This window comes from Cyanistes caeruleus, chromosome 6 (assembly GCF_971803275.1).
Source record: "Cyanistes caeruleus chromosome 6, bCyaCae1.hap1.1, whole genome shotgun sequence".
NCBI lineage: Eukaryota > Metazoa > Chordata > Aves > Passeriformes > Paridae > Cyanistes > Cyanistes caeruleus.
The window spans coordinates 8,698,579-8,715,159 of NC_141706.1; the positions used below are offsets into that span (position 1 = coordinate 8,698,579).

Below are 16,581 nucleotides of genomic sequence, written 5' to 3' on the forward strand. Positions count from 1 at the left end.
AATGGGGGGCACCCCCACAGCCCCAAATTCCACCATCCCATCCCTCCATGCTAGCATGGGGGACACAGAGGGTTACTGGGGGCCACATCCTCAGGTTTATTGGGAAACATCCTTGAAAGAACACAAGAGTTTATTTGGATACACATCTCTATCACTACGAGGGGACACAGATTTTTGAGGATACACCTGTCATTACTGGGGGGTGCCCAGGGGGTCTCGCAGCCCCTCCAGCACTGCTCCCAGAACTGCTGCGACGGCCACAGCCCCAGGATCAGGCTGTTCCAGCCGGGATGAGCGGATGTAGCTGGCTCTGCCCGCCCCAGCCTCCATGTGCCTGGTAGCTTCTGCTGCCGCCTCTGCCCTCTGCCAGGGAAAACAGGGTGTTTTCCAGGATAACATCAGTGATTCCCACCCAATTTTCCACCATCCCAGCTCCCAGCTCTCCATACCTGGACGGCTGCTGCCAGCACTTGGAGCGGGTCAGCACCAGGACTGCGCAGGGAATGCAGAGCCTGTGTGGCTGCAAACAGCGAATCCAGCTGGGAAAAGTGGGATTAGTCTTGGTGCCAGGGCTGAGACCAGGTGGGAACTCCCTGACATCCCCCTGGAAGCCTCCCTGGTTCTCAGGCTCTCTCAGCACTTACCATTGTCCGGTCTCCTGGTGCAGCTCCTCCGTACCTGTGAGGGATGCAGGGAAATTCAGTGGGGATTGGGATTCCCAGGGGGAATTGGGATACCACAGCCCTTGGCACTGACCTCTGCATGGCCTCAATCCCAGCGTCCATGGCATCAGCCCACGCCGGGAAATCGCTGCGGCCACGCAGGCTCCGGGCAGCCGCCGTCAGGAAGAGCCCGTAAAGCTTTGGGAATAGTGTCAATCCCATCCCAGAAAGGCAGCCAGGTGTATCCCCCAATTCCCACTCCCATTCCCACTCACCACTCCAGAGGAGCCTCCCATCTGCTCCAGCAGCACATCAGCCAGGGCAGAGAGCAGCTGGGCTGGAGCCGCTGGAGGCGGCCGGGAGCGCATCCATTCCTGGATGGCTGTGGGAATGGAAGGGACAACGGGATGGGGGTGGCCCTGGAGTCCTCTGTCCCTCATGGGGACAAGCAGTGACAGTCTTCAATTCCATAGGGAAGCTGCCACTGCATGCAGAGACATTCCAGGATACAATTACAGGAAGGGGCACCCCAGGTTTCCTTAATCCCAAGAAAGGATGTCCTGGGGAACTCCCCGCTCCTGGGAGCTGCCATTGGGGCAGCATTGCCCACAATTCCCTGGATAATGGCTCCCACACCCACCTTGGGCTGCCCGGGCGTGCGTGTGGCCGCAGTCCCCGTCACCCGCTCCCCGATCCAGCTCGTTCAGCTTATCCTGCATATCCAGCAAGGTGCTGCACACCCGCTGCAGGACCCGCTCCACCCGCGCCGTGCCGGGGCCTGCGGAGAGGAGATGCATCCCTGCACATTCCGGGGGGAAACTGAGGCACGGGGGGGATGTGACAAGGGACGGGAGCTCTGTACCAGTTCCAGTCTCTTCCTGCAGCTTCCTGGGTCCCTCTATTGGAGCTGGCACCTCCTCCCTCCGGGTGGTCACTGGTCCAGCGAGAATGTTGGGCCACGCCATGGCCGTGGTCTTGGCATCTGGAAGAGCCAGAGACATGTGGTGGCTCAGGATCCCACTGGATCCTCACCGGCACACCCAGCAGCCAGGAATTCCACCCCCAGACATCCCACTGACCTTGTGTCCCATCACCCAGCACGTGGGAACCCCCATACCCCAATCCCAGGCTGCATTCCCACCAGGAACTCACCGATCAGCCTCACCAGCTCCTCATCCACCAGCATGAGGGTGAGGGAGACTCCAGCCATTTCCAGCGCCGTCATGAAGGATCCCACCAAGGCCCGGGCAATGCGGATCCCTCGGTTCTCTGTGGGATCCAGGATCGAGATGGGGGCATTCCAGAGCAGCCAGAGCCAGGGAATAGGATCCCAAGCTCCCCTCTGCACTCACCCAGGGAGCGCACAGCAGCTCCAGCCACAATTCCCATCTCCAGGCAGGACAATCCACCCAGGTTGTTCACCACAAGTACCACAGAGGATCCTGCAGGATGGGGGGCAGGATGAGACAGGGATCTGAGGGATTTGGGGGAGCACAGAGGGTTTGGGGGTCTCACCAGGGGTCAGGGACAGGTGGGAAGCGTTGGATTGATCCGTCATGTGCTTCAGCATCGTCTCCACAGCCTTATCCGCTGGCAGCACCTGGAGGGGACACAGAGCAGGGGAAGAGCAGAGTGGGGAGGTCTAGAACTAGGGAGATCTGGGAATGAGGAGGAAGCAGCAGAATTCCCCCCTCACCTTCATCCTGCGCACTCCAGCCTCACCATGGATGCCTACGGAGACAGGGCCGTGTGACATGCCAGCCCTGGTGACGCCTCCCCGGGGGAACAGGGACATTCGGACCCTCCAGGGACCCGAGGGGAACACTGAGGGGCCGCTCCTCACCCAGCCCCAGCTCCATCTCGTCCTCAGCCAGCTGGAACGAGGGCTTGGATCCTGGGATGCTGCAGGGAGACAGGCTGAGACCCAGGGTACCTGTGCAGGTGGAAATGTTCTGTTAAAACTAGGGGGATTTTTGGGATTCAGGGGCTGGGGGACACAGGATAACATTCCTATGGGATAACACAACGCACCCATGACTTTGGCAGCTGCTGTCACCTTCTTCTCGATCTCATCCAAGCTCGCTCCCGCCTCAGCCAGAGCTCCCGCCACCTGTCCCGGGCACAGAGGGTGAGTGACCCCCCAGGATTCCCCAAATCCCCATAAAGGGTTCCCAGCAGAACCTTGTGGATGAGGACAGTGCCACAGATCCCACGGCGCCCGGCTTTCCCCGGCGTGGCGAAGGCGCAGTCGTCGCCCACCACCACCATCCGCACGTCGGCCCCCTCAGCCCGCGCCCGCTCCAGGGCCATCCCGAAATTCAGCCGGTCCCCGGTGTAGTTCTTCACGATCAGGAGGATCCCGGCTGCAGGATGGATGTAGAGACAACGGGAATGACACAGCACTGGAGGGAGAAACCCCAAAATTCCACCCCAGTGTGTTCCCAACCTGCTCCAGCCTGTGCCACGGCCCGGATGGCTGCCAGGACGCTGCCCACGGATGGGGATGCAAACACAGCTCCGGCCACCACTCCGGTCAGCATTCCCTTCCCAACGTAGCCTGTGGAGAGGGAAGAGGGCTCGTCCCCGTTGCTCATGGGTGGGGGGTACAGGTGGGACGGGGGGGGGTCTCACCTGCGTGGGCAGGCTCGTGGCCGGAGCCCCCCCCAGAGATCAGGGCCACACGGCCACGGATGGCCGGCAGGTCATCCCGAAGGACCACCCGGTGCCCCTGGAGCAGCCGGAGCCCGGGATTGCAGGCCACCAGCCCGGCCAGAGCATCGTCCGCACAGCCGGAGACCGTCGTCACCAGCTTTTTGGGGACCTGGGGGAAAAATGGGGAGCAGTGGGACGGTGAAAGGAGGAATGCCAACCCCACAGGAATGACAACACACCTGCTCCAGGCTCACCTCCATGGAAGCGGAGCGCAGCACTCGGATCCAAAGATGGAATCTGTCCGGAAAGAGGGCAAGGTCCAGTGTTTAATGGACAGCGGTCTGGAGAGGTGGGGCTGGGAAGGGGGTGGGATGGTGTCTCAGGTGATGGTGATGCTATGGGGAGTGTCTCGTGGGAATGGGGCTGGTGTTGGAGTTGTTCCCAAACAGGGACACCTTCCCAAGCAGTGAGCTCCTTCTGGGATAAGGAGCCAGGATGGGATAACCTCTAAACAGGGACCCCATTTTGGGATGAGAGAGGACCTTGACGGCTCCTCCCTCCTCAAAGCGGGACCCCCTTTTGAGGCGGGAAATCAGGATGGGACCACCCCCAAACAGGGACCCCTTTTTTTGTGTGATAGAGGGACTCGCACTCCTCTCAAGAGCAGGCCCTGGACGGATCCACACTCCAGCTTTCAGGGGCCACAGAGCTGCAGGGAGCAGAGAGGGGGCTGCACCCTCCCATGCGGGGTCCTCCCTTCGGGATACAGCGTGGGATCACGGCGGGATCAGCGGGTCCCGCGGGTTTGGAGGGAGACCGCCCGCGCATCCCCCGCCACACCTGCGCTCTCCAAGGTCCTCCAGCCGCCCCTCTCGTCTGCTCTTGGCAGTCCTCCCAGCCGGCTAGAGCGGCTCCTCTCGTCTGCTCTTCGCGGTCCTCCCAGCCGGCTAGAGCGGCTCCTCTCGTCTCCTCCTCCCGAGTCTTATCGGCCGGCTAGAGCGGCCCAGTGCACCCACTTCCCGGAAGTGGCGGCGACGGCGGCAGAGAGGCCGCGCTCTCCGTTCCCCCCCCCGGTTTCCCCCGCGCCCCCCCGGGACCTCCCGGTTCCCCCAACATGTCCTACAACTACGTGGTGACGGCGCAGAAGCCGACGGCCGTCAATGGCTGCGTCACCGGTACCGCGGGGCGGGGGAGGGGGGTGACGGGAACACCCGGTTTGAGGGGGCGGGTGATCATGGAGTAATGGGGGGCTGGAAGTACGGGGGACACGAGGGGGATGGAGGTGCCGGGGGGCGCCGGGTGTCCCGGCGGGCTTTTGGGGCACCGGGAAGGGATTGGGAGTACGGGGAGGGTTTTGGGGTAGGGCGGGGTGTGAGGTTCACGGGTGGGTTTTGGAGTACGGAGGGGTTTGGGGGTACCGGGGATTCTGGTTTACCGGAGAGTTTTGGGGTACCGGAGGATTTTTGTATTTGATATTTGCATGCCAGTATAGGAGTACTAGGGGATTTGGGGTAGAGGAAAGATCGAAGTACTTCAGAAATCCGTAACAGGAGTGAGAGAGAGTGGGATTTGGGGAGGCTATTGGAGCCTCAAGAGCCCTGGGGGTGCTGGGTGTGGTGGGAAGAGACCCCAGGAATGAGGATTCCTGAGGAAAGACAGTGGGAAGAGCATTTCTGCAGAAAAAAACAAGGTGTGCAGCCTGAGAGAAAGCAGTTGCTGAGGGTGTTTAGCACAGTGCTGGGATTTTGGGATGCTCCGGGGAAGCTGTGGAAGTGCAGCCCGGCACTCCGAGGTACCAGCTGATCCCTCCTCTGGGATTCCTTCCCTCTTTTCCCAGGACACTTCACCTCTGCGGAGGACCTGAACCTGCTGATTGCCAAGAACACCCGGCTGGAGATTTACGTGGTGACAGCCGAGGGGCTACGGCCCGTCAAGGAAGTGGGAATGTATGGAAAAACCGCCGTCATGGAGCTCTTCCGCCCCAAGGTGGGTGCTGGCAGAGCAGGGATGGAGCTGTGCCCCCCTGGGTGGGGTAAGATGGGAATGTCTGCCCCTGGAATTTGCATTGTCCGTGTTTCTTCGGGCAGGGGGAGAGCAAGGATTTGCTGTTCATCCTGACGGCCAAGTACAATGCCTGCATCCTGGAATACAAGCAGAACGGGGATAGCATTGACATCATCACCCGTGCCCATGGAAATGTGCAGGTGAGGGGGAATGCAGCACCTGGAATGGGAATTTCCTTCCCTAGGGATGGCTCTGCCTTCCTGGTGCAGCAGGGTGTTGGATTTCTCTTGCTCTCTTGGTGGTTCCTTGCTGGCTGCTGGATCTGGGATGGGTCACCTGCAGTCACAGGACGTTTCCAGAGTTAGTCTTGGTCTCTGGGAGGATTCGTGGAATTCTGGGATGGTTTGGGTTGGAAAAGAGACCTTGAAGCTCATCCACTTCCCTTCTGTGGGCAAGGAGACCTTGTGCTATCCCAGGTTGCTCCAAGCCCCATTCAGCCTGGCCTGGAACACTTGCAGGGATAGGGCAGCCACAGCTTCTCTGGGAAATCCATTCTAGGGCCTCATTACTCCCACAGAGAAGGATTTCTTCCCAATGGGATTGGGTTCATTTGAACCAGCACATGGAATCCTGGAATGGTGTGGGATGGATGGGACTTCGAGATCATCTCATTCCACCCCTTGCCACGGATACCTTCCGCTAGACCAGGATGCTCCAAGCCGTGTCCCTATGGATTCAGCTATGTTCCTGGGAGACCTTGTGGAATAACAAATTAAATCTAAGGAAAATTAAAGCCTAAACTCCTTTTGAGGCTGAATTTTCCCTGGGAAATGAGTCCTGTGGGAATTTGTGGTGAAGCTGTGTGGTGTGGGACCTCTGCCAGGTGTAGCAGTTGGAAAGGCGTCTCCTCCTCCTTGGTGGCTTCCCAGCTGGAATTCTCAAGCCTTTTGGGAAGTGTGCAAGGAGCCATTCCTCACCTAAGGGCTGGCAACTCCTGTCCCTGTTTTTCAGGGATATTGTCCTGGCACTAGTCACCTTTTTCTTTCCCCTCTCTCTGGAATTTTCCCTCAGGATCGCATCGGCCGCCCTTCGGAGACGGGGATCATCGGGATCATTGACCCCGAGTGCCGGATGATCGGGCTGCGGCTCTACGATGGCCTCTTCAAGGTCATCCCCCTGGATCGGGAGAACAAGGAATTAAAGGCCTTCAACATCCGCCTGGAAGAGCTCCAGGTCATCGACGTGAAATTCCTTTACGGCTGCCAAGCTCCCACCATCTGCTTCGTCTACCAGGTGCCTGCTTATCCATGGATAACCCAGGTGGAGCCAAGGGCTCCCAAGGTTTTCCAAAGGCTTTGTGGAAGGCAGAATTAGGGATGATTCCATCTCCTCCACGTTCCTCCATGCTGCCTTTTTCCAACTCTGGGAGGGAGGAAGAAATGCTTTCCCACAGGATTCCTGGACAGCTCTACCTTGGATGGGAATTTTCCTTGTTAAAACCCCAGGAGGATCTTGGGGATCTTTCCAGCAAGATCCACAAACAGTTGTTTCCCATAGCAAGACTTGAGCCTTTCCTTAAAAAATAAGGTAGTGCCCTTCTTGGTATTTTGGGGAGGTAATTCCAGGTGTGTAAAGAAGATTCATGACCACTCCCATCACCTGGCTCCATATGGAGAGAGCATTCCAGGCCTTCTCTGGATGCCTGTTTTGATCCAAAGAGCCTTTGCTGTGCTGAGTGAGCAAGGGATTAGCTTTCCTTTGTTAAATTCCAGGCTGTCCCAGGCTTAGCTGAAATTCCATGCCAGCAGTGGCTCCATTAATCTCTGTTTGGGCATTGATGGATTCCTCCAAACATCCTGGATGGAGGAAGCCACTTTGTCACCACATACCTGTAGGGGAACAGTTGGAAAAGTGTCGTTCCGATTGGGAACGGCTATAAAGAACGACATAAACTCTCAAGGGAGTTTCAACATGATAATTCTCTGGTTTATTACTTCAGCCCTGTCTTATAGACAGATACGTGGAAAAATACAGAAAGGAAACTCTTATTGGTTAGTAAAGTGCTACATCACCATCATTGGTCAGGGGGGGCTCACCACCCCCCTGACTCCCTCCTGCAAGGAAAACAAGAGGACAGACAAACAGCACCTGGCAGTTGTTTTCTGTCTCTGAGGATTGTTTTGAAATCCTCCTTTGAAGCTCTCAGGCTAGCTTCTCAGGCAGGACTGAGAGGCCATGGGCCTGCAGCCTGCTCCAAAGCTAGCATCCATAGAAAAGTGCTTTCCCAAATTTAATGATTCCATGATCCATGTCAAAACAGCTTGGAGCAGGAGCAGGATGTCAGTTGTGACTCATAAAGCTCCAGATTGTTTGGATCCAATAGATGATCCTGACCCTATGGAGAGCAGGATGTTTCCAAGCTGTTTCCTAGATTCTTTCTCCATTTATTGCCCATTATTCCAGGACCTGGTCTGAATAGGACAGCAGGGGCTGGGATAATTTTTGGGAAGTTCTGAAACCACAGGGATAAAACCCCCTGAATTCCCGAATGTTTGCAGGAGCTGGAAGAGGGGATGATATTCCATTACACCTCTTGTTCCCAGGTTATCAGAGGAACACAAATTCCAGAATATCACTTGTAAAACAATGGAAAAACACTTTCCAGTCTTTTTTGGCACAGGAATTTCCTCAGGGAGTATTGATATAAGGAAAAATTTGGGAGAATGGTGGCATGTGAATATGAGGGAGGATGAGGAGGTGGGAAGCCTCAGCAGCTCCCTGGAATGGTGTTTTTGCAGGAGATGAGGCAGAACGTTCTCACTTCTGGAATCTCATCCACTTCTGCTTCTCTTCCAGGATCCCCAGGGCCGCCATGTGAAGACATACGAGGTGTCCCTGCGGGAGAAGGAATTCAACAAAGGCCCTTGGAAGCAGGAAAATGTGGAGGCCGAAGCCTCCATGGTCATCGCAGGTTGGGCCTTGTTTGTAAAAGATCTTCCCGTGTTTTTCCAGGCTGGATGGCTCCTGTTTTCCAGGCAGGTTGTCTCATGTTTGTTGTGTGTCCCGCAGTGCCAGAGCCCTTTGGAGGCGCCATTATCATCGGACAGGAATCCATCACCTACCACAATGGGGATAAATATCTGGCTATCGCTCCTCCCATCATCAAGGTGAGAGGATCCGGGACTGCATCCCAAAAATCCCCTCCTTTCCTAGCCCTTCCAGCCAGGAATTCAAACCCCTGTTGTCCCAGGTGTGGTTTAACAGTGCCACTTACATGGACTTCCAGAGGTTTGGCTTTCGGTCACTGTTTTTGGGGATCAAGGGACATCCATGGTCCCTGTGTGCCTCCCCTTTCTGCAGAGTTCTTGGGATTTTGTTTGGGCCCCAGGGAATGGGATTAATTAGGAATTAGTGCATGGTCTGGGCACAATTCCAGGGCAGAGCCTGGTTTCATTTCAGGCAGTGGAAAACATGGATGAGCCCCTTGGAGACTTGTTCAGAGGAGAAAAGGCTTAAAGATTTCACAACAGCAATTGGACTTGTGGGTTTTGTGGGAATAACAGGTCACTTCCCATGTTTAATTGGAGGAGGAAGCACCAATGGCATGGCTGAGGTGTTGCTCCGAGCTGAAAGAGGGCTGGAATTGCCATCCAAAGGTTCTTTTAAGATGGAAATAAGGACAGGCTAAAAATCTTGGGGGAGAAATGGGAATATTGGTGCCTGAAGGTCTCAGTCCGCTCCTAGGATCTGGAGTGTGTGGGATACTGGAGCTGGGAGCACATCACCTGCACAGAGCTTTTGGGGACCAGTCTGGGGCTGTTCCAGTGGAATCCTAGAATGCCCTGCTTTCCCTGCAGCAAAGCACCATCGTGTGCCACAACCGTGTGGATCCCAACGGATCGCGGTATTTGCTGGGAGACATGGAAGGGCGGCTCTTCATGCTGCTCCTGGAGAAGGAAGAGCAGATGGATGGCACTGTCACCTTGAAGGATCTGCGTGTGGAGCTGCTGGGAGAGGTATGAATCACCTGGGCCATCCCTGGTACTTGCCTGGGATTCTCCCAAGTCTGGAAAGGCTCCGTTTAGGAATGAGTGGGAATTTTGGGAGCTGGAGATGTTGACGCTTCACATTTGTCACAGCCCTGAACTGTTGGGAAAATTCCCTGTGGGCACTTAAAACTTACATCTTCTTCCTGTTTTTTTTCCCCCTGGTGCTTGCACTGGGAGGAGCTTGGACTTTTTGGGATTTATGGAGGGATTAAATTCCCTTCCCATGCCAAGGGTTTTTCTGTTGGATAACAGCTTAGTGGTGGAAGGTGTGTGTGTGTGTGTGCCAGGACCTTTCCGTGCCACTGGTGGGTCACCTGCCTCTTCCCATTTTCCAGACATCCATTGCTGAGTGCCTGACCTACCTGGATAATGGAGTGGTGTTTGTTGGCTCCAGGCTTGGAGATTCCCAGCTCGTGAAGGTACGTGGCAGCTCCTGGTTGTGAGTTCCCACAGGACTTGATTTCCATCAAAACCTGGAGATGTGGACGCATTTTCCTGTCTTCTCTTTGCCTGCCCTTCCCCTGTCCTGCTCCTTAAAAGACAAGAATTGATTCCAGTATTTATTCCAGCTCAATGTGGACAGCAACGAGCAGGGATCCTACGTGGTGGCCATGGAGACCTTCACCAACCTCGGGCCCATTGTGGACATGTGCGTGGTGGACCTGGAGAGACAAGGCCAAGGCCAGGTAACATTCCTGCTTCTCCCTCCTCACTGCTGGGAATTTTTTGGCTGAGTGTATCCATAAAATCATGGAATCCCAGAATGGTTTGGGTTGGAAGGGACCTTAAGGATCATCTCATTCCATGGGCAGGGACACCTTCCACTAGACCAGGTTGCTCTAAGCCCTGCCCAACCTGGCCTTGGTGGATCTTTCAGGTCCCTTCCAACACAAACCATTCCAGGATTCCATGGTTCTAGAATGGGTTCCACATTTCCATGATCCCAGAGGAGAGTGGAGGAGCTTCCCAGCCATGGCTGGTAAAGTCCATCTGCTTTTCTTCCAGCTGGTCACCTGCTCTGGGGCTTTCAAAGAGGGATCGTTGCGGATCATCCGGAACGGCATCGGGATCCATGAGCACGCCAGCATCGACCTGCCGGGAATTAAAGGTGTGGGAGGTGTTCCACAGCCTGGCAGGGGACATGGTGGGCACAGATGAGGTTGGGATGTGGAATTGTGAGGGAGTGTGTGAGGAACTGTGGCCTCCTCGTTGCAGGATTGTGGCCACTGAGGTCGGATCCGCACCGGGAGACGGACAACACCTTGGTGCTGTCCTTTGTTGGCCAGACCAGGTAAAGGTGGGATGAGCTGATCCAGACTCCTAGCCCCACGTCAGAGCAGGAATTAATGGGAATTCCCTTCCCTGCGCAGGGTTCTGATGTTGAATGGAGAGGAAGTGGAAGAGACGGAGCTCACAGGATTTGTGGATGACCAGCAGACGTTCTTCTGTGGCAATGTGGCACATCAGCAGCTGATCCAGGTAATTCCAGCACGAGGAGAACATGGATATAGCTCTCCTGGTGCCATATGGATTGTGACATATCCAGGGCAGAGGTTGGAGTGCTTCCTTGAGCTGATGGGATCAGCAAACAGGATGCTGGGTTCATGTTTCTAAGGGATATGGAGAGAGGTTCTTGCTGTGCCACCCACCTTGGAAACACTTTTTCCATGATTTTTCCTGTCTCTCTTCCCAGATCACCTCTGCCTCGGTGCGACTGGTCAGCCAGGAGCCCAAATCCCTGGTGAGCGAGTGGAAAGAGCCCAATGGGAAGAACATCAGCGTCGCTTCCTGCAACAGTAAACAGGTGGTGGTGGCCGTGGGAAGAGCCTTGTACTACCTGGAAATCCGGCCCCAGGAGCTCCGGCAGATCAGGTGAGCCCACATCCTGAGGGCTCTTGGGATGCTGGGATTTGGGATCCAGGCAGACACCTGTCTGTCTCCCTCCTTCCTCCCAGCTGCACAGAGATGGAGCATGAGGTGGCCTGCCTGGACATCACCCCCCTGGGGGACTCCAACGGGATGTCCCCGCTCTGCGCCATCGGGCTCTGGACTGACATCTCTGCCCGCATCCTGAAGCTCCCGTCCTTCGAGCTGCTGCACAAGGAGATGCTGGGAGGAGGTAGGACCCTCCCAAGGGTGGCAGTGGTCACTGGCCATGACCTCATGGTGACCTCAGCTGTCCCTGTTCCTGCTTCCCACAGAGATTATCCCTCGCTCCATCCTGATGACGACCTTCGAGAGCAGCCACTACCTCCTGTGTGCCCTGGGGGACGGAGCTCTCTTCTACTTCGGCCTCAGCCTTGAGACAGGTGACCTTTTCCCTTCCTTTCCAGTTTTTTGGGAAAGATCCTCCGTGCTTTCTCAGCCACATGCTCAGGTGCAACTGGCTGTGGGCTGGGGGATTTCTCCAGCACACTGGAAAAAGGAGATGGATTCTTAGATCTGGGATGTGCTTACCCGCACTCCTTTTTTCCCTGAGGTGTTGTGGCATATCCCAATCCCTCTTCCCTCTGAATCCAGGCTTGCTGAGTGACAGGAAGAAGGTGACCCTGGGCACGCAGCCCACCGTGCTGAGGACGTTCCGCTCCTTGTCCACCACCAACGTGTTCGCCTGCTCCGACCGCCCCACCGTCATCTACAGCAGCAACCACAAGCTGGTCTTCTCCAACGTCAACCTCAAGGAGGTCAACTACATGTGCCCCCTCAATTCCGACGGATATCCTGACAGGTGAGCCTGCCACGGGTTCCTGATCCTAAGGGATATGGAGGGGAGGGAGGTTCTTGCTGTTTCACCCAGTGTTTTCCATGATTTTTTTCCCACAAGTTTGGCCTTGGCCAACAACAGCACACTGACCATCGGCACCATTGATGAGATCCAGAAGCTGCACATCCGCACTGTTCCCCTCTATGAGTCGCCCAGGTGAGAATTCCTGGGAAGAGGATTCCTGGAATCAGGGTGCTCTGCTGCACAGGACAAGGGTTGGGGTGATGTTGCCATCCCAGGAGCAAACAAACAGTTCTTGTTTGCTTCCAGGGCTCTTGGAATGGCTTTTCCTGGCTCTCCCACTCACATGGCTCTGTTTATCCCACAGGAAAATCTGCTACCAAGAGGTATCCCAGTGTTTTGGGGTGCTCTCCAGCCGGATCGAGGTGCAGGATGCCAGTGGGGGCACCACGGCACTCAGACCCAGTGCCAGCACCCAGGTGAGATACCAGGCTGGGTCATCCCTGCGCTGTGGGGATCAGAATTCCTGATCCAGGTTTTCCTTCACAGTCCTTCCTTCCGAAGCTGTGAGCCCAATGCAGTTCTTCAGCTGGAGAGGAATGGGATGGTGGGATCTCTGCGAGGGGAGGTCATAGCCATTGTTCCTGTATTTTTGGGTGCTGCTCCTTCCATATCCCATAGAGACTTCTTAGTGGTCTCCAAAGTTTTCCTTTTCCCAAGGATCTAGCTCTGGAAGCCACAGCTCTGTGTAAACTCAGATGAACACCATCACTCAGCCCTGCAGGACCAGGGATTGTGTCTCTTTCTCATTCCTTGCTCCACCCGTTCTTCCTTCCCTTTTCCCACTCACCGAGTGCCTGAATGCTCTGGATATCCAGAGTAGCACCGGGATGTGACGGATTTTCCTGTTTCCCAGGCCTTGTCCAGCAGTGTGAGCACCAGCAAGCTGTTTTCCAGCAGCACAGCTCCGCACGAGACATCCTTCGGAGAGGAGGTGGAAGTGCATAACCTGCTCATCATAGACCAGCACACCTTTGAAGGTACCTGTCTCATCCCAAAATCCAGCTTTTCCCATCCTGGAGAAGCCCATGGGAGCTTCAGCCAAAGCATTTTCCGGGAGGAACATCAGCCATAAGGTTTAGGGAATACCCCTTGGTATTTTTGATGGCACAAGTTGGTGGGGAATAGGACAGGGAATCTCTAGGATGTGTCTTAGGCTTTCAGTTTAAGGACTTTGGGATCCCATTTGTTCCTCCCTTTCCCGCTTTTTTTTTCCTCCCAGTGCTCCATGCTCACCAGTTCCTGCAAAATGAGTATGCCCTCAGCCTGGTCTCCTGCAAGCTGGGAAAGGATCCCAACACCTACTTCATTGTGGGCACTGCCATGGTGTATCCTGAGGAAGCGGAGCCCAAGCAAGGCCGGATCGTCGTCTTCCACTACTCTGATGGTAAGAACAAGGTGTTCTCATCTGGAAAAATCCATCTTTTTTTGGTGGGAGATCAGGGATGAGCTCCTCAGACCCCAGAGGGCTCGTATCCCAGGAGCAGGCAGTTTTTCCCAAGGAGTCTGTTTGTTGTTGGCATCTGTATGTGCTGTGTTCCCTTTCCCCCTGTCTCCTAGAGAAACTCAAGAATCCCTCACCAGCCAGGATTCTGGGATTTGCTTTCCATGTCACTTGTCCCCCTCAGAAACAGTTTTTTAGGAAGCAAAATTCAGGCCAGCTCAGCTGAACCCCCTTGACTTCCCACCCTTTGGATAAACAAGCCAAGTAATGCCTGGCTTTATTCCAGGGAAGCTGCAGAGCCTGGCTGAGAAGGAGGTCAAGGGAGCTGTGTATTCCATGGTGGAATTCAACGGGAAGCTGTTAGCCAGCATCAACAGCACGGTAGGCAAGGCCCTGACTTTCTTTGGGAGTGTGTTTGTGGATCTGGATGTCAGCCAGCTGTCTGTTGAGGAACATATCCCAGCTCCCGTGAGGACTGTCCCAATCCGTGTCCCATCCCACAGGTACGCCTGTACGAGTGGACAGCGGAGAAGGAATTGCGCACGGAATGCAACCACTACAACAACATCATGGCCCTGTACCTGAAAACCAAGGGGGATTTCATCCTGGTGGGAGACCTCATGCGCTCTGTGCTGCTCCTGGCCTACAAACCCATGGAAGGGAATTTCGAGGAGGTATGGAAGTGATGCCGGGAATCTGTTCCAACAGCTCTGGGCACAGGGAATGGCGTCGGAGGGGATAAAAGGAGGAGTTTGGCTTGCCTGGATAAGGTTTCACACGGATCCCTGTGGTTTCTGCGGGGATGGAGTCCCTCAGTTTCCAGGGAACTGGCTGTGGGAAGAGCAGCTGGTGCCTGGTGGGCGGGAGGTGCCATCTGGGATGCCTGGTGTCCACTTGGAATGGGGGTTTAAATTGCTGGAGTGGCTTTGGCATAGGCTGTTCCACGCTTTCCCGGGATGTTATCCAAGTGCTACTTGGACTAGGACCATCTCCAGGAGTGCCTTTCCTACTCAGCTGCGTCCTGGAGCAGAGGGGGACATGCTGGATCCTGCCTCGCTCCTGAATATTGGTGTTGGGTGGGATAAGGATGCAGGAACCCAGGCCAGGCCACCTGGACACAGCGTGTCCCTTCTTGGCTCCTTCCAGATTGCCCGGGATTTCAATCCAAACTGGATGAGTGCCGTGGAGATCCTGGATGATGATAATTTCTTGGGAGCGGAGAACGCTTTCAATCTGTTTGTGTGCCAGAAGGACAGGTGAGCCAGATGGAGTGGGAACAGGGATGGGATGGGGTGATGGGATCTTCAGGAAAACTGGAGGAGCGTTCCCAGTTTTTGGGAGCAAGGGAAAGTTTTGGAGTGCCCCCATCGGGGACTGAGCAGTGTTTGGGATTCCAGCGCGGCCACGACAGATGAGGAGAGGCAACACCTGCAGGAAGTGGGATTATCCCACCTCGGAGAGTTCGTCAATGTCTTCTGCCACGGATCCCTGGTCATGCAGAACTTGGGAGAGACTTCCACACCCACCCAGGGATCCGTGCTCTTCGGCACTGTCAATGGCATGATCGGTAAGGAGCGGGGGCTGAGGATTCCCTGCAGAATTCTGGAATGGTTTGGGTTGGAAAGCTCATCCAGCTCCACCCCCTGCCATATTCCCATGTCCGTTATTCCCATGCAGGCCTGGTGACATCCCTGTCGGAAAGCTGGTACAACCTGCTCCTGGACATGCAGAACAGGCTCAACAAAGTCATCAAGAGTGTGGGGAAGATTGAGCATTCCTTATATCCTTTGACATTCCAGCCAGGAGCCTGTGCTGGGTGGGGTTTACCAGCTGGAGTGGGTAGGAGCGGGTTTGCTGGTGCCCTCAGAAATCATGGAATTAAAGTTGGGAACGCCCTCTGAGACCACAGAGTCCAGCCATTAACCCAGCACTGCCATCCCACCATTAATCACATCAGGGCTGGTGTAATTTCCTGTGGATTTGGCTCCTTGACAGCGGCACCTGGAGATCATTCCACACCGAACGGAAGACAGAACCGGCCACAGGATTCATTGATGGAGACCTGATCGAGAGTTTCCTGGACATCAGCAGGCCCAAGATGCAGGAAGTGGTGGCAAATCTGCAGGTGAGCTTGGGAACATGGCCTTGGATCCTTCAAGAACCTTGCTCAGAAATCCAGGCTCAGTAAATCATGGAATTGTAGAGTTATGGAATGGTTTGGGTTGGAAGGGACTTCAAGACACCTCCAGGTTGCTCCAAGCCTTGTCCAATCTGGCCTGGACCACTTCTAGAGATGAGGAAGCCATAGCCTCTCTGGAAAATCCTAAATCCACACCCTCCTGAATTTACTGGGAATGTTTTTTAGCACCTGCCGATGTCTCCAATGCCTGTTCCTCCCTGTGCAGATTGACGATGGAAGCGGGATGAAGAGGGAAGCCACCGTGGACGACCTCATAAAGATCGTAGAGGAGCTGACCCGGATCCATTAGCAGGATTCAGGATCGTTCCCCACTCCTCCTCTCCACATGGAGCAAAGGGAAATCCTTCCCCGGCCGTGCCCAACACCGGCAGCAGCGGCCGGAGGGGGACGGAATCTCACAGGGGGAGCAGCTTGTTAAGAATTTGGAGGGGTGTCAGTCATCTCCTGCTGGGATTCATGGATTCTGCAGATTTGGCTGTGCCCAGAACTGTCCCTTTCCTTGGGTGATCCACTGGGATCTGATGCCCTCACCTCGATTCCCTTTTCCCTGGTGTCCTTAGATATTTTATTACGTTTTTTGGCTTTTGGTTTTGCTTTTGATCCTGGTTTGTTTTTGTTTTTTTTTTTGGAAGGGGAATCAAAGCTGGAGGAGCAGCTGAGGCTGGAGCTGAGCGGGATAACTCTGTCTCCATAGGATCCATGCCTTGCTCAGGGTGGGAAGTTCTGGGAAGTTCAAGCTGTTGCTGATTTTGGAGTTTTACCAAATAAAGTAGTCCAAGAGGAAA

At 55.2% G+C, this 16,581-nt stretch overlaps 2 protein-coding genes across 2 annotated transcripts; one reads left to right on the plus strand and one right to left on the minus strand.

Moving 5' to 3' along the window:
- Positions 1–112: 112 nt before the first annotated feature.
- On the minus strand, positions 113–4,335 carry TKFC (triokinase and FMN cyclase). Its single transcript, XM_086894388.1, has 18 exons — positions 4,155–4,335; positions 3,569–3,611; positions 3,294–3,483; positions 3,109–3,219; positions 2,844–3,025; positions 2,694–2,772; positions 2,506–2,595; positions 2,359–2,393; positions 2,178–2,262; positions 2,015–2,104; positions 1,815–1,931; positions 1,525–1,644; positions 1,303–1,440; positions 938–1,044; positions 757–860; positions 645–678; positions 450–539; positions 113–363 (listed from the first exon to the last, which is right to left on the minus strand). Exons 2-18 carry the CDS (start codon positions 3,572–3,574, stop codon positions 193–195), a joined length of 1,749 nt encoding a protein of 582 aa, XP_086750514.1. The 5' UTR covers positions 3,575–3,611; positions 4,155–4,335; the 3' UTR covers positions 113–192.
- DDB1 (damage specific DNA binding protein 1) lies at positions 4,199–16,581 on the plus strand. The gene is made up of 27 exons (XM_086894382.1): positions 4,199–4,489; positions 5,152–5,300; positions 5,402–5,518; positions 6,390–6,611; positions 8,175–8,289; positions 8,388–8,485; positions 9,176–9,334; positions 9,703–9,786; positions 9,937–10,053; positions 10,373–10,475; positions 10,583–10,658; positions 10,738–10,846; positions 11,061–11,239; positions 11,323–11,486; positions 11,569–11,676; positions 11,888–12,095; positions 12,192–12,287; positions 12,460–12,571; positions 13,009–13,132; positions 13,375–13,539; positions 13,883–13,977; positions 14,100–14,270; positions 14,743–14,852; positions 14,994–15,163; positions 15,274–15,376; positions 15,598–15,721; positions 16,002–16,581. Exons 1-27 carry the CDS (start codon positions 4,429–4,431, stop codon positions 16,083–16,085), a joined length of 3,423 nt encoding a protein of 1,140 aa, XP_086750508.1. The 5' UTR covers positions 4,199–4,428; the 3' UTR covers positions 16,086–16,581.